General features: G+C 34.2%; 1 protein-coding gene across 1 annotated transcript; it reads right to left on the reverse strand.

The window, feature by feature from the left end:
* Positions 1 to 389: 389 nt before the first annotated feature.
* On the reverse strand, positions 390 to 16327 carry LOC129232171 (EGFR adapter protein-like). The gene is made up of 6 exons (XM_054866411.1): positions 16081 to 16327; positions 14525 to 14649; positions 12975 to 13114; positions 7979 to 8047; positions 5973 to 6144; positions 390 to 587 (listed from the first exon to the last, which is right to left on the reverse strand). Exons 1-6 carry the CDS (start codon positions 16325 to 16327, stop codon positions 390 to 392), a joined length of 951 nt encoding a protein of 316 aa, XP_054722386.1.
* Positions 16328 to 19887: the final 3560 nt, after the last annotated feature.

Below are 19887 nucleotides of genomic sequence, written 5' to 3' on the forward strand. Positions count from 1 at the left end.
TGGAGAAGAACATCCATATATCTTTATGTCAACAGAGTTATAGAACGATCTTTATACACTAAGTTATTGGCAACCGCCACGAGCAATTTGATAGAGACATCCATGTGACATTAAACAATAACCTGTTGCAGAAAAGTATATCGTTTTGTTTTGTTTCGGTTTTTGTGACAGACTTCGGAATTTACCAATGGGATCCATTAGTAATCCATTGGTTGGATTCAAGAAGTTAGCGCTGTGGCAGCTTTTGCAGAATGGAAGTACGCTGAGATTTCTGGAAAAGGCAAAGCACTCAGTCAGTTTTGGCAAGTATTTAATGCTTTCACACTGAATGCGGACTGTTTTGCACACAGCCTTAATTTCTACATTGCAAGAAATGCGTGAAATTTCTTCTATAAATTTAGGTCTGTCATTAGCCAATGTATATCTTCGAAGATATCTGGTGGTGTCTCTGGAGGAGGATCGTCAAACTCGTGCTCCGCATCGCGCGTAGAAGGGCGATGAAGACTCAGAGGACAAGGCAGCATTTCTGGCATCACAGAATGGTGGGTTATAAGGGCGGTCAAGCTGTGGAATTCTTTAGTGAAACCCTGTTAAAGAAAACAGCAATTAAGAATATGTTATTGGTTAATGGAAAATTATTTCTTACAATAGTTTTGTCAAGGTTAAGCTTGTTAAGGTTAAGTTACGTAAAATTATTTTCATGAAAGATCTTGGCGTAATTAGAATAAATGTTAGTCGAACAAGTACAGTGAAACCCCGAATTTACGTTTTCTCAAGGAACTGGTTAAAAAAAGTAATATGAGGGAAAACGTAAAACGTGCAAAATATATAGAAAGCAAAAGTCAAATAAAAAAAAAAACTAAAGGGAGTCAAGATGACTCTTTTAAAATGTATAATGTGTACATTTAATAGCATTATTACATTATTATACATACTAGAAGTACAGAAGGAAAGATATCTCTTATTAACACGCTTTTATTAGCTTCACCTGTATGTATGTCTGTATGTATGTATGTATCTTGTAACGGAATCTTGCAGCTCAAATTTCGCCCACTTCCTGCGATCGGATTCTTTAGAAATTTGGTAAGCGACCTCAGACCCGATGACAATGCAACGTTCTATAATCAAATTAATTAATTAACTCTTTTAATTGTTAGTTCCTCCAATTTTAATCAATATTTTGGCATAAATCCAACAATGTGAAAAAGGAGAAATTAAAAAAAATTCATTAAAAAATGCTCGCAAAAATTATTCAAAAATATCTACAAAAACCTTTAATTTTTCTGCATCAGACAAAATTTGTTCCAATGTTCCAAGGTAATTAGAACATGAAATATAATTGTTTTTAACTAATTTCATGCCAAAATTTAGGTGAGCCTTCAATTGGAAATTCATTGCTGATCAGACCATTGTTGAACAAAACTTTTATTCAAATGCATCTCAAATTTTTCAAAGCAATATAAATATGATTTCAGCAAACATACATCGATGACTCACCGCAGTAGCTTCCCATCGGAGTGCCCTTGTCTTAACTTTAAGATATTACCTCGAACTCGTTTTATAAATAATTTCATCGTCTGATAATTCTCCAACATAAGACTAAAAAACAGAAAAATAAAATAATAGTTTAAAAAACTAAAAAAACACGCTTTCGTAGCAAAATGAACTAAAAAGCGAAAAATAATCTTTGGAAGATAGTAGTTGACCAATCACTTAATTTTAATGTAATACAAAAAAGCGTGGGGGGCTTCTTATCAGTTGCTTGAATTTCTTCCATTTGTTGTCCAAGCAAAATTGTAAATAGACAGCACCCCACGCTTTTTTGTATTACATTAAAATTAAGTGATTGATCAACTACTATCTTCCAAAGATTATTTTTCGCTTTTTAGTTCATTTTGCTACGAAAGCGTGTTTTTTTAGTTTTTTAAACTATTATTTTATTTTTGAAGTATTTTCTTTGTTTTTTACTACCCAGGGAAAACGTTACATACGGGAAACTCATAAATAAAAAGCTTTCCATCCAGGTAAATTAGTATTATTGGTATACGCAAAAACTGTGACCCGATGAAAAAAAACGTTAAACGCAGGAGAAACGTAGATTTGGGGAACGTAAACTCGGAGTTTCACTGCAATTAAAAGGAAAACGAAGTAAAACACAAAATCACAGACAAAAAGAGGGAGAAATACGTTCTTGAACTTGAAAAATTTCAAAAGGATTTTAGGTTAACTATTAATAAAAAGAACTTTTGAGTCTTGGCTTCAAAGAAACAGCATAAAAAAATCTAAGAATCTTGAAAACACAAGGCATAAAACTTAAGCAAGATAACAAGTTAAAAAAAGAGACACCTGTAATGAAGTTAATAAAACCATTCGAAAGAAAGAGAGCAGATATCTGAAGGGCAAAAGGAGCGAACTTTAAAAGATGAATTTATCGGAAAAATCAGAATCGATTTTGATTAAGTGGAACAGGAATGTCTTTCAGATAAAGTAACACGTTTTCAATACATTGCATGCGAGACATTAATGATGAAAAATGGCGGTGCAGTGGTTGTTGACTAGTGGATACATAAATTTTTTTTTGTTTCTTCCGAATGATTTTGGACTGATTAACATCTAACAACGAAAAACAACGAACTGATGTGTGCATCACATGACTTCTTTTTACATCAATTTAATGTTATTTCCCCCTTATTGCAATTTTAATGTGATTCAATAAATAACTTTCTAAATATCACCAACACTGGCCAAATTAAAACCAGATTTAGAAAAAAAAAATAATAACGCCAAACTTGTCGCCACTTTGGTGACAAAACTTGGCGACCAAAAGACTGGCGATATGTCGCCAAGTGTCCACCAAATTATAACACCACTTGAGTTTACATCGAAATTAACAATGATTTCCCCCAAAAAGGTGCAAAAGACCCCTTCAGAAGCACCAGAATGCAACCAAAAGGGGAGGTGCACAACTAGACCTCACTAGGAGTCTACGTACTAAATTTCAACTTTCTAGCACATACCGTTCTTGAATCATGCGATATACATCCGCACATACGTACATACAGACGTCACGAGAAAATTCGTAGTAATTAACTCGGGAATCATCATTATGGATATTTCGCGTGTCTATACGTTCTTAGGCACTTATCCACGTGTGGTCGAGTCGAAAAAAAAAAACTCAATATTCATTTGGGGGTGAGTAAAATTGAAATTAAGGTCGATTTTTGAGTAAAAATTTTTTCGAGAATACAATTACAACGCACAACAGTTATGCGACATACATACGCACATACATACGTACATACATACGTCACGAGAAAACTCGTTGTAATTAACTCGGGAAACGTCAAAATGGATATTTCGGGCGTCTATACGTTCTTAGGTACATATGTACGTGTGGTCGGGTCGAAAAAAAAACTCAACATTCATTCGGGGGTGAGCAAAATGGAAATTAAGGCCGATTTTTGAGTGAAATTTTTTTCGCGAATGAAATACTTCCTTTTTGTAAAAGGAAGTAAAAACACATATGGATACTTTTTGTCGCTGTTGCTTGACTCTCAGGATGTTTTCAGATGCAAACTCTTTGCAAATTTACAAGTTAAAGATCGGATATGTTGACTATATATATCCTTGCACGTGAGTGTTTTTGCGGCAGATTTTTTTTTTTTTTTTGCTGCATTAACGTCTGCTTAAACAGACGAAGTGTCTGAAACTCTGTATATCAACGCTGGTAGCATATGAAAGTAGCGTGTAGAAAACTGCCCTACACTCCTCAAATTTAACTGCGATTGCATGGTTATGAGAAGGTAAAGCGCAGTAATTGCAAATTTTTAATTTTCACTTTTTTGCCTTTTGGTCATCTGTTGTCCATTAGCTTTTGTACAAACTTGATTGTATATGAAAATAATACACGGAAATGAAAGAAATAAACAACCGCAAAGTTGTAGCATTTCCCCATTGTTAGTACCTATGGAATCCAAAACGCGTCTCTTCAAACATATTTTCCGGTCCAACTAAAATTCTTCGAGCTTGATTTTTTTGTTTCACTTCTCACCAGTAATGATGATGATGGTAACATGATTTGAATTCCCTCAGATGATTTCTACTCAGACTTCTAGTTTTAATTGGTTGTTTGATGCTTCATTTCTTCTATCGAATGTCTTTTTATGCATTGACTCGTGTTTTTTTTTTTTTTGAGCAATCACGATTGCTTATTGTTCTCATTTGACCGTTTTTGGTGTCCGTGCCTTTTTCAGCTTGGACTAGAAGCCTTTGCAGCACCACCACCCACCGTCCTCTGCTGGCGGCGCGGCTGCTCCGGTTTTGAGCTATCCACTTTTCCTGGTCGGAGGCGTCCATGTCCTACACACACGCACGTTCACACACATACACACACACGACTTCACACATATACCCTCACACACGCCTACGTGCATACACACAAATCTACGCACACACACAACTATGCACACGTAACCGCCCAGGAGGAGAGGCAAGCTTGGAGGGGGGGGGGAACAGGAGCCGTTTCTAGAAACAATAACTCCAATGAGTTGGGTCCTGTCTCAGTTTGTGATTGCGAAAAACATAATTTGAATTCAAAATTTCAAAATTCAAATTATTTTTTTTTTTATCGCAACTAACACACGTATGGAATTCTTAAGCTATCCATGCGACTTTAATGTTGTTTTTATGATTTTCAACGCTTTTCACAAAAGCCAATTTTTTATCTTTAATAGATGTTCTATTAGAGCAACTCTCCCGTTCTAAGAGCAAAGTTAGATTCCAGCGCTGACGATGGCCGTTACCCACCGTGTGACAACGGCCCATTTAACTTTTCGTCAGCGGGTATTTTTGCTCAGTATTCAGTGCTAGTAGTCCTAAAGACACTCGTTTTATTTAATTATCTCTGGACTTTATACGTGATGTACATGCGTAGGGCTTACAAAAGCTCACTAATTGTGTGAGTAATGATGATAAAAGTGATAAATTAAAAGAGAATTCACTCATTAGAGAAGTGAATTTACTTTTAGAGATTTCATTTAATTAACTTATGCACAAAATAAAGTTTTCATTTACTTTCTGATGTCCCGAGAATTTCAGCTACGATTACATAGGCAGATTTTTTGTGCCAAATGAATCGTTTAGCATTTTTTTACAGCGTTTCTAAGAAAAACTTTCAAAAACCTCTTTTTAAATGAGGAAAAAAATTTTTTGAGCCGAAAAATGCATGTGTCAATGGACGCTTCAGAATCGGATTTTCATCTGCTACAGTACACTCACCTACAGCCGCTATATAGATAGACCGACGCATCAGCTTAAGTTTAGCCATTTTGGATCGGATTTTTCATTTTTGCAACTCATAGGGTTACTACAGCAAAGTTTCGGATTTCGCCAAATCGGCCAAAAATAATATTTTATTTAACAAACAATTCACGTGCCGCTAATAATTGGTCACAGTGAACAATCACCAAATGTGATAACTCGCCAGAAAGACAACCACTCAAACACGCGCTCCGATCCAAAATGGCTAATCTTAAGCTGATGCGTCGGCTCGTATATATAGGGGTCTTACCCTCACCCTCAGGGATGATTAACACCCGCAATTACGTACGTGAATGGAGTCCACTGTAACATCTTTCGTCTTCTAGGTTATACTTGACAGATTTAAGATTGTCATACAGTAGAATCCCGTAAACCCGACCTAATACGGACTGAAAAGTGAAAAAGTCGCGTTCTTGGGAACTTCGCGCGCAACAGGTTTTTCGCACGGCGTATTCCCCGGCTAGAATATGGCCGAATTTGCAAGGATTGAATGGATTATCGAATGCCGAGTTATCGACACTCGATACCTTGCAGAAGATAAAAATATAACTCCAAGAACGGTAGGCGAAATCCACCAGATGTGAATCATTGAAAGATCGTAGAAAATAACTTGAAATTTAATAAAATACCCAACCGTATCTGCGTTGCCTTACCTTGATCTTGTATCCTTGTTGTGTCCGGAGTATGAGGTAATGGGCGATCCCGGATGGATTCTTTTCTGGAGGAACCCTCAAGGAAAGGGCGAAACATCCGGGCCGCGTGCTGCTCTCCCGGACGATGAAAGAACCTTCCTCCTGTCCTTGAAGAACCTCCAGAGCAATCTCCCTGGAAGAAGAAAGATCAAAGTGTGAAAAAAAAAATATTTTCCAGTTTCACCTACATTAAACAAAATCCTTAGTTCTGCAGAGATAGGGAAACATTTATAAACGCATATACAGGGTGTTCCATTTTTAAGACCTATATTTTCGTAGCCGTTAGTCCTAGATGCACACTCCCAATGCAAAAATGTTCAAAATCAAATGCAGAGTTAAAATATTGAAAGTTTGAAACAAAAATTAAAATGAGTCAAGAAATACAAAATTAAACTTTTTCTACGAGCCCCAGGCTTATGTTTAGGCAAATAATCCCCATTGAAAAATAATTCCAACACAAAAGTTCGATATTAGTACGACCAATATTTACCGAGACATGAAATGCAGCGTTTTGTGACTTACACCACTTTACACTCGCCGTCAATACCAACTTTTGGGGAAAAATATAGTGGTTAACAAGGGTTTGAAATCATATGTCTGCATAGAGTGTGGTTTTTTAAATTGTTCGATGTTTTGTAGTGTTTTTGCGTGTCATGGCACAACATTTGCATTTTTTTTTTAAAAATAGCAACGAAAGATACAAACACTTTGTGTTTTTACTACAACAACCTGTCATACTTCTGAAGGAGCCATAAGTTCCAATCTCATCCTCTGTATGGTCCCTTAAAACTTTGAACTCGAATATTTCCTTGAGTTTTGGTCGCACAAATGTCAAATTTTTTGTATTAGTAATATTTTTCAACGGAAATTATTTTTCTGAATATAGGTTAGGGGACCTAGGACCCGTATAATTTTTTTTTTTTAATATTTTTTTATTCAATTCTTTTTTTGCTTCAAACTTTCAATACCTTAATTCTTCATCTGATTTTGAGCATTTTTGCAATTGGAAGTATACATCTAGGACTAGCAGTTGCAAAAGTAGAGGTCTTGCAGGTTAAATCGGAACACCCAGTATAGGGGAATGTGGGGCAAAGTAAAATCGTAAAATATTTTCAGTTTGCGGCGTAACTTATGTAGTAATATTTTTACTATGTTCTCAAACATGTAGTTGATTCCAAGGGGGGTACAAGGGCGGGTATTTTGTTTCACGATTGCTAATTGTTTTCACTTGACCATCCTTGACGCGCTCCGGTTCCTTTTTCAACCCCACCGTCCTCTGCAGGCGCGACTCCTCTGGTGCTGAGTATTGTCCCCCGATCCTGATCGGTGGCTTCCATATCCTACATATACGAACGCTCATACACATACACAATCCCACACATACACACACGCGCCTTTACACACATACACACACGCCAACGTGCATACACACAGGTCTACGCACACACACACAAGTCTACACCTACACATACACAACTGCACACAGGTAACCGCCCAAGAAGAGGAGCAGGACAAGGAACCGTTTCTAGAAACAAGTGAGTAGGGTAGTAGCCAATGAGTAGGGTCCTGCCGCAACTCATGATTGAGAAAAACATGATTTGAATTCAAAATTTCAGAATTCAAATTAATTTTTCGCTTTTTTAAATTTTTTTTTTGACGAAGTACAATATTTTTCATTGCAATAAAAACTGTGAATCGAAGGTTGCTTTGAAAACATGGCAAATTGAGGCAATCTTGACAAAAGAAAAACATTGAAAAGTAATACATATTCTCTCGGGGAAATCTCTTGGACAGCAATATTTACTCTTATTGGAAACTTTTTTTGAGTTTTAAAATAACTGTTAAGCCAATTGCATATATTAATTTTCATGCCTAAAAAAGTAAATAACACATACTGGCGATGTAATAATACCATTCGAAATTTACGTAGAAATATTAAATAAATGTTTCATAATTCTATAATTTACCTAGGAATTCCAGCTTGAAACCAAGCAACATTTCTAAGTTCTTCCTTTTCTTTTAGAAAATCTTCTTCACTGTTTTAGAGAAAGGAGAAGAAAAAATTGCATAAATAAATAGATCATTATAGTATACTTTGAAATGTGTAGTTTGGGACATTCTGAGAGCGCATCTACTGTTATTGATCATGAACTTTTGACGTCATTTGAATTCTAAGTAAAAAATGTCTATTCTCTGTGCAAATTTGTAGAATTTTTTTCCTGTTTGATGCACAGAAATTGATATCGTAAAACGATCGAAATCGCTTGGGCTAAAAGTTTTTTCAGCGAAATACGGAAGTAAAGAGGGAATTCTTTGAAACTATAACAGGGCAAAGCAGGAATGTATCGTATTCATGATGGAAAACAATCCAAAAGTGGTTGTTGGGTTCTGCTGTTTTTCGTGGTCAATATATTTTTCTTTCTTGCTCACTGAAAAATGTGTATAAAATTATGTCTTTTCCTCATTTTTAATTTATCATATTATTTTAACTTTCTCAATTCATATTTTTTCTCGTTTGTTTTACTTTATGAGCCTAGTAACACATCGTTACACCTCGCGTTGTTATATCGCTCATTTGGTTCACGCTTTTTCATGGTCTTTCGAAAAATTATATGAAAAAGACAAAAACACTGTTGCTTTACATTTGACGTTATTGAAAAAAAATATACATTTCTCAAAAAAAAAAAAAAAAAAGTATTTCCTCATTTTTTAAAGCAGTGAACAAAACCGATATGTTTTCTATGATTCTGAATTCGCTGCAGATTGAGCTGCGAATTTTTATCCGTATTCCAGCATAAAATATTTTATAATAGAAATATTTTAAATATTCATTTATGTTAAAAGAAAAATTGCTTAGCAAATATTCTTTTGTTCCTATGATGCAAATCGCACTAATATGATAATAAACTAATGTTTTTGTAGGTGTACATGTCAATGATTTGTACATTAATTGAACAGTAATTTTTATGGCCTTATGGTTATATCGCGTTTTCGGATATATCGCGCTTTTTTGTTGTCTTCTGATAAGCGCGCTATAACGAGACGTTACTGAAATTCTTGGTTTATTCTGTTCAATCCATTTTATCACTGACGAACTTGTTTAGCTTAAACTTTTGAAAAATGGCAGTGTAAAACCTTAAAATTTTAATATTTTCATGGGTATTAGCTGCAGCCATTTAAAAAATGCTGATAAATAAACATTTGTACTAACACTTCTACTGATTCTAGTTTCGCAATGCAGATCCTAAATTTCGATAAATTCGAGCTTGACGAATAGCGGGAGTGCGAAATGTCGGAGGTACCCGACTACTCGACTTCCGGTTCCTTTTCCCATAATTCAAAACAAGTGGCTTTGAAGTGACTAAGCACTTAATTTTCTTAAAGTCGAAGCACATGAAGTACAAAGATGTGGTAGAATGTGTGAGTTTTAGAGTGGTTTTGGTATTTTAAGAGAAGCTTTCCAATTAAAGTAAAATTTATTAAGGGTAAAATAATAATAACGCTAATAAATTTTGAGATAGAATTAATGTAATTTCTATTCAGTACAAAATAAATATTTATGATAGGGTAATACAATATTTAACTGAAAGTAATATAAAAACATGAAAAAAGCGTAAACATTGTAACAATTTTTTCACCTCACTCCTCCTACGGTAAGTACAATGCAGACGTCTACTAAATGACTTGCTTAAAAATGCGTATGAAATATATGAAATATCATGATTATTTGTGCTTCCTTTGCACCCTCCCCTCTTTTTTCGGATGTTTGCTCATGTCACAAGGGGTGATACATGGGTCTCAGAGACTGTATTCCTCGATAATTAATAAATGTTTTTCCTTCTCTCACAGTGAAATTATTTTTATAAGTTTAGAACGAAAAAAGTGTTTGTGACTCTTTGTCGTCTTAAAGACGTCCAAGAGTCACGTCGTCATGATGTCAAAGGGTCTGTAAGTGTACATGAAACGAATGATGCTTCGGAGACACTAGTCTGCAATGGTACTTGAAATGATTGAAACCTCAGAGACGTCCATAATATGTCAAGATATTGTTGATAAGTTTTCGTAACTACAATTAGCAGTTCAATGGATTAAGTATCATTATTAGCTTATTTATTCATTGCTCCTATTTATTGAATATACTGTTTCGAATGAATTATTAGTTTTTAAAGAGCCTCCAATAGTACGTAAATTGAACGTCCGCCATCTCTGAGTGGTCAAAGTCTGTAACAGCACGTGAAATAAATTTTCATTCATGTTCCATAACAGACTTTGACGTTAGGACATTTATAAAGTTAATTAAAGTTATTGAAATGGTACCGTAACTGCAAGTAATTTTACTCGTATGGTAAGTCATTTCTATTATTTATTGAATGCAGTTGCTAATTTATTATTGTTGCTGTTTACATGTCCAAAGTTAACAAACACTACGGAAAGATTAAGTGCCATAGCCTCGAAAGATTTTCTACTTCTTTATTTTATTACAGGTAAAATTTACAGCATAAAGAAAGGAAATAACACTCAGTGCACCAGTGGGAATCGTGCCCACTACCTCTGGCAGACAAAGCAAAGATTCTACCCCAGAGCCATGGATGCATCACTAATTTCTTATTAAGACAGTCCAGACACCCCATTGCATGACAAGATATTAAAGTTATTTTAAAGAACTGACTGCTGTTTTATTAGTATGTAAAGAAGTTAAGTATTATTGTTACTTTAAAGTATTATTGTTACTTTATATCTTTACTAGTGGTACTCGCACGGCTTTGCCCGTAGTTGAAAATTAAAAGGTCATTCGGTTCGCCTGTATATTTACAAATAATGGATGACGAATTTCTCGCCAGTTGGCTATGTTCATTTGCTCTCTCATTCCACGTCATGATAACTTGGTAATTTACTCGTCCATCTTATGATAATTTTGCTGCAGAAAATGTTCTTAAAATTGAAATAGAAAAAGAACAAAATCGAATTTTCGAAAAATCGCTTCGAGGTGCACACCCCCATGCTACTAACTAATTTTGTGATAAATTTCATGAAAATTGGTCGAACGGTCTAGGCGCTATGCGCGTCACAGAGATCCAGACATCCTACAGACATCCCACAGACAGAGAGACTTTGAGCTTTATTATTAGAAAAGATTGCCATTATTTATCGACAAACCTTATTAATTCACAGCTCTGTAGTTCACACCTGTAGTTCGTTGAGTTATATATCTTAAATATGAAACATACAGCAGCGAATGCTGTAGCAGTTATTGGAAAAGGTCCCAGAATTGGTTCTGGACGTTGGGCCTCACTTTGTTAATTGTGTACCCTTTCCTTCTTACTGAAGTATGTGCTACAATAATAAATAATCAACATTTTTAAAACACAAAATTTATAAGGAAAATGTTGTATTATGACATTTTGTACTTCATTGACGTTTGTTGAAGAAGTATAAATCCGGATGTTGTGCTTTGTAACTATAGGGTGACGCACGCAAAAATAATGTCATAATTTGAATTGACCACCATTTTTGCAGATGGCGCCAAATGTCAGTGTGCTTTGACATTTATGATGTAGACACATAGTGAATTAGTTGTTAACAAGCCATAGAGCGATACACATCTCAAGAACGTGGATTTATTGTTAGTGCTTATTCGACAAATTTTAAGTCTGTTGTATTAACGCAACGTGAATTTCATCATCGTTTTCCCTGTCATCGTGTTCGATGTCCTCGAACAATTAAGGGGTTTATCACAACAAGCCACGAACCTTGGAAGTCTTGAAAGCTAACATTGAAGAAGAAATCGCTAATTTGGAGCCAGATGTTTTGCGAGAAACAATTAAAAATGCCGTAAAACGAGCGCAATTCTGCATCAGCTTGGGAGGTAGCCATTTGAGCGATATATAGTGAATTTGCGATAACTCGTAGTCTGTTAACTCGAATATTACTTTAGCTCGAAATTTTTATCGAGTCGGGATCTCTTTGTCTATAATTCCATGCTAATTATTCTCAATATCTCAATGTTAACTTTCTTTAACTCGAAGTTTTTTAAAGATATCTTGAAAGAACGAAAAAAAAGAAGAAAGAAACAAGTGACCATTAGGGAAAAATTAATTCACCTTTACTTGCAATTCCTGCTCAATCGACGCAAGAAGAGCATCTGTTGAACCAATATGCGATAAAGGAGCTACACGTGCGGGAATGAGTTAGCTTGTTTTCTTTCGTTGCACAGCACTGCGTACACTTTGACATGTTGCTGGACTATGAATTTACATTTAAGCTGTCAAGTTGTCAAGTCAACTGAATGTACCTTTATTCAAAAGCTGACCTAAGTTAAGATGCGTTCCCCTTCATTCTTTAGTTCGATTACTTGCTGATAAGTTCCTGAGAGAGAGTGAGTTTTCTTTACTATTAAAGATGTCTAAACAAGTACTTTGTCAATGATATTAAAAGAAAAACAGAAACTTCTAAAGCGGTAGAATCCATGAATTCAAATTTGAAACGAATGAAGATGTGCACCTTTCCTGAAGTAGAATCAGCTCTATTCAAGTGGTCCCCAGCAGTATCAAAAAAAAAAACCATGCTATTGATTTTTTTTTCTTTAATATTTTTGATTAAACTGCATATTGTGCTTAAAAACTTTTTTGTTCTGTAATTTTGTCCCTTATCTGTACATATTAATTACAATATTCGATGGTTTTTAATATTAAAATGTCAAAAACCAAAACTAGCGGTAAGGCGAACTTCCGATAAGTCGAAGTTTTTCGTCGGTCTCTTTACATTCGAGTTATTGCGAATTGACTGTAATTTTTTCCAAGTAATGTCTCCAATTTTATACTTTCAAATAAACTTTCCATGAAAACAGAGCTTTTTTTACATTTAAATCAAAATGGCAGCCAATTCAAGTTATGACATTATTTTTGCACCAACTTGTATGAAATTCAATCAATTTGAAGACCATTGTTAGAACTATCACTTTACCTTCCTTCTATGCAGCTGTCTTGTTGAAGATCATCTGATTCGGTGGAGTTCAAAGGTTGAGGCAGACGATCAGAACACAAGTCAGACAACCCCGTAGAACAAGTTCGAGATCGTTTTTGAATATCTCCACAAGCAAGGATCTGTTTCAGGAGAAGAAATATAGATTTGAAAAATCAGCATATATAACATTTTTTACAATACTTTCCAATGCACGATAATAGTATCGAACATATTTTAATCCATCATGAATAATGAGTTCGTATTTAAACACACTAAGAGAACCAGTTGCAGGAATAGTTATATCAAAGTTGTAACCAAAATACACTGATTCTCTGATTTATCGTTTGAGGTAACAATATGAAAAAAAAAATGGCTGTAAAAGAAATCATATAATACAATGCACAAGTGTCCGTGAATACCACACGAACTGACGCATTAATTTTTCCTTAAGTGGCTTGTTGATCCCAGAGTATACAAATTAGTTTCCTGAAAATCATCTTACATACAGTGAAGAGAGAAACCGTTGCCGTTTTTTCTAAACATTTTAAAACATATTGCTATACATAATGATTTAATTTCCATCATAAAGTATGGCAATATGTTTCAAAATAAAATTACCTTGTGCTGTGATTAAATTTATACGAGGTTAATGAAATGTTTAAAAAATGAAGGTCCACCAAGCTTTCCCAATAAGAAAAATATGCATGTTTCAACACTCAAAGTTATGATTGATTTCTACAAAATGATAATAAATTCTCTTCATGACTTGAGCCGCACTTCTTCGTTTGCTGGTGTCATTTTCTTGGAATTTTGAAAACTACTGGAATTCTTAAATTTCCGTCTTTTCGGATCCAGAAAAGTTATTTCGTTCTTTTGAGTATATTATGAAAAGTGCTTGCTATTTTTTAAAAAAATTCTGTTATTTTATTCTTTTTGGTGTAAATGTATTTCAGAAATAGAATAATTTTACCCTCACGAAACTTCACCTTATTTTTTCATATAAATGCTCTGTACTAAAAGGGAAAAAAAACCTATTACGTGCCTAAAACTTAGAGCAGTTGGCACTAAAATTTAATCCTTGTTCCTCTCTAGGATTTATGCTTGCTAATTTCAACTTGCTTCAGAGAAGCCTTGATTCAAAATTTTCATTATGATTAGTTTAACATTACTGTTGCAAGGCAACACAATTTGTAACAATGGGTTTTATTACCTAAACATTTAATAGGGAAATTACATGAAGTTTGCTGTTTTGCATCCTAACTGAAATAATTATTTTATTTTAGAATTTTAATTTTTCAGCGCTAAGTTGTACCTTAAGATTAAGCAAATCATTTAGAGAAATCCCGAAGTCTCTAAGTGGTGTAGTTGCAGAAACACCAGGCCTCAGATTTCTCCGTGACAATCAGGCCAAGTATAATAAAAGTGCTTAAAAATGAACGGATTAAAACTAATCCTTTTAAAAGTATGAAAAAAATTGAGCTGAAAAAATTGCAAGAAATTGTGCCAAAATTTTCATAGACTCTGGACATGCTTTAATTTCCAAAACATACCTTTGCATGCTTGATGTCATATTTCCTTTCACTCGTACCTACGTTGGCGTAACCACTTTTTCCTTTATTTTCGCTCACGTCTTTTCTGGATGAAATGTTTAGAGCATTGACCTCTGAAACACCTCCTGTGCGGACAACAATCATCATTAAGTTCAGGTGAAATAAAGTACGTACAAGTAATGTATATGCAGTGGAACCCCGATTTTATGTCCCCCCGAATCTACGTTTCCTCTGCATTTTACGTTTTTCCCATCAGGTCCCAGTTTTTCCGCATACTAATAATGCTAATTTAAACCGAATTGTTTTGTTATTTAGTATTAGATTTCCGAATTTAATTTCTCTGGGATGTAAAAAAAAAAAAAAGAACAATCTGATCACACACTTCCTTTTACTCCAATTTAATGTCATTTCCCCATTACTGGAAATTTTAATGTGATTCAATAGTTTACTCTCTAAATATCACCAACAGTGGCCAAATTAAAACAAATTTAAAAAAAATCGCCAAATTTGGCGTTAAGTTGGCGACAAAACTTGGCGCCAAGTGTTTGCCAAAATATAACACCACTTGCGTTTACATCGAAATTAACAATGATTCCCCCCCCCAAAAAGGAGCAAAAGACACCTTTAGAAGCACCTGAATGCAACCAAAAGGGGAGGTGCACAAATAGACCCCGCTAGGAGTCTGCGTACTAAATTTCAACTTTCTAGGACTTACCGTTCTTGAGTTATGCGACATACATACGCACATACATACGTACGTACAGACGTCACGAGAAAATTCGTTGTAATTAACTCGGGAATCATCATTATGGATGTTTCGCGTGTCTATACGCTCTTAGGCACTTATCCACGTGTTGTCGAGTCGGAAAAAAAAAAAAAAAAAAAAAAAAAAAAAAAAAAACTCAATATTCATACTGGGACGAGTAAAATGGAAATTAAGGTAATTTTGAGTGAAAATATTTTCGCGAATACAATACTTCCTTTTTTTGTAAAAGGAAGTAAAAAAGGAAAAAAAGTTCTAAAGTAAGCAATATGTTTCATTTGTGCTTTTTAAGAGATAATCCTCGTTGTTAAAAGTTTTTCCATGAAAACATAAATGCCAAATTCCATTGCTCCATCCGTAACCGCCCATATGGATTTTTCGTCCGCCAATGAATGTGGACAAGAAGAACTGCAAACCCAGCCGGCCAATTTTCTCAATATTGCATAGAAGAGCTTTTCTTTTCTCTCATAAAAACCAGGGAAAAAACTTGCAAATCATTTCAATCCTGGAAAATGCTGCATTTACTTAAAACTAATTGACCAGAAAACAATCCCCTATTTTCGGACTATTTCAACTTAAACGCTCGGATTCGCAACAAAATGTGTTGAAATGATCTAATTTTGTAAAATATAGATAATATACCCTTTGAAAGAATCATCTTTACTACTTTTAGCTTTTTTCTGTTTGATTTTTGCTTTCTATGTATTTCTCGTATTTTAAGTACTTTTAAACATAGTGCCCTGAAAAACGTAAAATCGGGGTTTCACTGTATAACAAAGTATGATAGTTTTACCACTTTTTTTATTCTGCGAAAATCCAAAATTCACCGCTTTATCCTCCAGTGCAGGTTTGTCCCAGTCGAAGCTGTTCAGAGCAGTTGGAGAGTTGTTCTCGTCACTGCTGCTGCTGCATGGGCTCCAGAGCTCCCCACCTGTTGCATCCGGGAACCTCCGGCTCAGGTTGTCCGGTCGTGACGCTCCAGATAAGTTTCCGGACATACCAGGACCATTGGCGACAGAGAGCATTTTTCTGTTGTTCATTTTGGCAGCATGTTTGTCTGAGAAATAGAAGCTGCTCAGAAAAGAAATTTAAATTTCTGAAGAAGCAGAAGGAATGTTCAGTAAAAAAGAGTTGAATGTTCTGAAAAGTATAGCTGCTGCTCAGATAAGAAGTTTAAATTTCTGAAGAAGCACAAGGAATGTCTAGTAAAAAGGAGTTGAATGTTCTGAAAAGTATAGCTGCTGCTCAGATAAGAAGTTTAAATTTCTGAAGAAGCACAAGGAATGTCTAGTAAAAAGGAGTTGAATGTTCTGAAAAGTATAGCTGCTGCTCAGATAAGAAGTTTAAATTTCTGAAGAAGCACAAGGAATGTCTAGTAAAAAGGAGTTGAATGTTCTGAAAAGTATAGCTGCTGCTCAGATAAGAAGTTTACATTTCTGAAGAAGCACAAGGAGTGTCCAGTAAAAAAGAATTTGAATGTTCTGAAAAGTATAGCTGCTGCTCAAATATGAAGTTTCATTTTCTCAAGAAACACAAGGAATGTCCAGTAAAAGAAACTCGTTGAATTTTTGGAAAAGTATAGCTGATACTCAGATATAAGTTTAAATTCCTGAAGATGCCCAAAGAATGTTCAGTAAAAAAAAGAGTTTAATGGTCTGAAAAGTTAATGGTCTCAAAGGAGGTCTATGATGAAAGGACTAAATAGCAGTGAAATTGTTTGTAATCTATGGCTGGGTATCGATTATTTTTCAAAAAGGAGCTACATTGAGTTTTGAAGTTTAGTAATGGTAACTTTAAGAAGTCAAAGTTGAAAACGTGTCGGAGAATATCAACCTGATTCTTCAAACTTTAGTTGTAGCATTTTTTACCAGAAAAAATCTTTCACACTTCTTCTGTGTTGTATTAAATTTTGCAAACTAAATTATTGGCAGCATGTATATGAAATCCATTTTTTTTTCAAATGCTTCTGTATTTTATCTTCCCTTATGTTGACAAAGAATTTTCCACTTTACGTTAGGTGGACGTTTATCCTCTAAAATAATTTATCAGTTGTAAGTTATTTCATATAAGTTTCAAGCAGGAAATCAAATCAAGGCAGGTATTCTGATAAAGATATTTTTATGATAAGTGTTTTAATAACTGGTGGTCTGTTTCAAATACATATTTTGAAAAATCATAAGAATGTTCCGTCATGTAATAATTGTAGTTATTGATTTATTTTCATCCTAATTTTTTTACTGATCAGAAAGCTGCACAATATTTAATGAAAAAATACTCTTAGTTCTTTTCAAAGCAAATGATCTTGACATAAATCGAATATCACTATCCCTAACTTATTAACATTCGTTTCTCAAAAATAACCCTTTACAGAAGGAATGAAAAACCTTTTAAGCATGAAAATCAACTAATATTTGCTTTTGTTTAATAGAGAAACAACTATCTTATCTACTTTACTTAAAATTTAACTGAAAAAATTATCTTTGGTAAGGAAAGAGTAAAAGATCCACATAGCTAGAAGGTTTTTTCAAAAAGATTAAAAACTGGTGCTAAAATATCACATTTCTTGAAAGCTCTTATATAGAAAATACGAATAAATTCCTTTAAGGTCCATCTATATTTTGCATGCAACGTCTAAAGATATTAGAGCCTTTTATGAAGAAGTATTGATAGATTGGACATAAAACTTCAAGTAAACTTCTTAAATTGAGCCTTCAAAGAAAACCGTAACGTTCAATTTGTTAAGTATGACTAGATATAAATTGAGTTTAGGAACAAAAAGCAAAATACTTTTCCTAATGCTCTTATAAACTCCATTACAAAAATAGTTTCAACTGAATTTCTTCTGCTTGTGGTTTTAGTTTTGCTTTTAGTTGATCCGTTAGTGCTGAAAATATTGAGTGTGCTCTTTTTGTTTTATTGCAACTCAATTTTTAAAACAGTTTAAAGCTGTGATTCTTTATGCATCTTTTCTTCCATTTTAATCCTTTTCTTCCAGCGGTAGCACTTTTAGGCTAGTATAAGTCTTAAATAATAGTTCAATAAAAATATTTTTCAGCGAAGAATTAAATACTTTTCTGCTTTCACTATTTGATAAATGAAGTTCAAAGGCATAGAGAATGTCATTTTTGTTTGAAGGTTTAAAAGACTTAAATCAAAGAGCTGGCATTGATTTTTTCCCCTTTTCATAAAAGCTTCCTTTCTCAAAGAATTATTTCAAACAATGAAAATCATAATCTTTCAAATTTCTTTGTTGAAACGTTAAGAAGATAAAGATTTAATATTTTATTTAGGTATATTTTTATTTAGTTTTAAAATGGCAACACAGCAAATGATTTCGTTTTCGTTTTTTAGTGGCTGAGCTGTATTTCAAAGTGCCCTAAAAACGCTTTTTCTTTCTTCAAACAATGTCATAGTATGACTTTAGAATTGTTGTGAATTCCGTGAAACATTTTTGTATAAATACAATATAAGGATGTTCGGTATCAGAAAATAACAGTTATTTTTGCTCATAATTTTTATGCTCAGAAATATGTTATTAAACTTCCCGTTTTTCAAATAAATCACATGATCTCTTGTCCGGCATAAAATACTCTTCAGTATCTTTTCAAAGTCAGCAAAGCATTTTCACCTAAAAAAAAAAAAAGAATAAGTATATCAAGGCATAGAATCTTGAGTTTCAAGACATAAAAAAAAAATTTGAATAGTTTTTTTTTACATCGGCCCTGATAGCAGCAAAATAACTTGTTGTCTTTGTTGCTACAAAGAAACACAGAATTATATTCTTTTACACCTCCCCGATAGTAGCGAAATTATTTATTGTCTTTGTCACTAAAGGTGGTTGCCACAAAGAAACAGATTTTTTTTTTATTTACACCGGCCCCGATATCAGCCAAATAACTTGTTGTCTTTGCTGCTAAAGGATGTTGCTACAAAGAAACACCAATAACGATAGCTTTCCTCTTCGCGTTTATGCTCATACCGTAATCATTAAGTTATGGTCCTAGGATTGACTATATGACAGTCAATGAGAAAAGGTTAGAGTGTGTTAAATAATGTGAAACTATTGGCTTGCATAGGAAAACTACCAAAGATTCTGCAACAAGGAGCCTGCATAATTTATTGTAAAAATCGTGGAAAACTTTAGGAAAAATCTGTATCTCAGAGCTAGACGTCAGTCCAAAGTTTTCGATTTTCTGTTTATTAGTGCATTGTATGAAAGAATCTTAATCTGCATAGAGCCTTGGGGACGTATTTCTAAAATAAAAACCCTTTCGGACTATTTACCAATATTAATAGAGCGTGCGTTCTATCTTTTGTATGCGCCAGACACTCTTTTTCCCTCTCCTGTAAAGTAGCGATTATGTGACTTACGTAGTTCTAGCTCTGAAGTAAAGAAATATGAGAACGGAAATGACACAATTAAAGTACAATTACAATTTTTATTTCGAGCCCCCCCCCCCCCCTTACTTCCTTGTACGCTTTTCAAATAACTTACATATTATTTATATATAGATGGGAGGAAGGCATTATGGAATGGTTGGGAGCTATGATATAACGAGGTATAGGTTCTGTTTAGAGCTGTTACCACGTGAGAGTACCA

The sequence above is a fragment of the Uloborus diversus genome, unplaced genomic scaffold (genome assembly GCF_026930045.1).
Source record: "Uloborus diversus isolate 005 unplaced genomic scaffold, Udiv.v.3.1 scaffold_11, whole genome shotgun sequence".
Lineage (NCBI taxonomy): Eukaryota > Metazoa > Arthropoda > Arachnida > Araneae > Uloboridae > Uloborus > Uloborus diversus.

Excerpts from the sequence above, each read along its gene's own strand:
- LOC129232171 (XM_054866411.1), bottom strand. The coding sequence starts at position 16,327 with ATGAACAACAGAAAAATGCTCTCTGTCGCCAATGGTCCTGGTATGTCC. Across the intron at positions 8,048-12,974 it reads GACAGCTGCATAGAAGGAAG|TGAAGAAGATTTTCTAAAAG; the intron begins GTAAAGTGATAG and ends TCTCTAAAACAG. Across the intron at positions 6,145-7,978 it reads TTTCAAGCTGGAATTCCTAG|GGAGATTGCTCTGGAGGTTC; the intron begins GTAAATTATAGA and ends TTCTTCTTCCAG.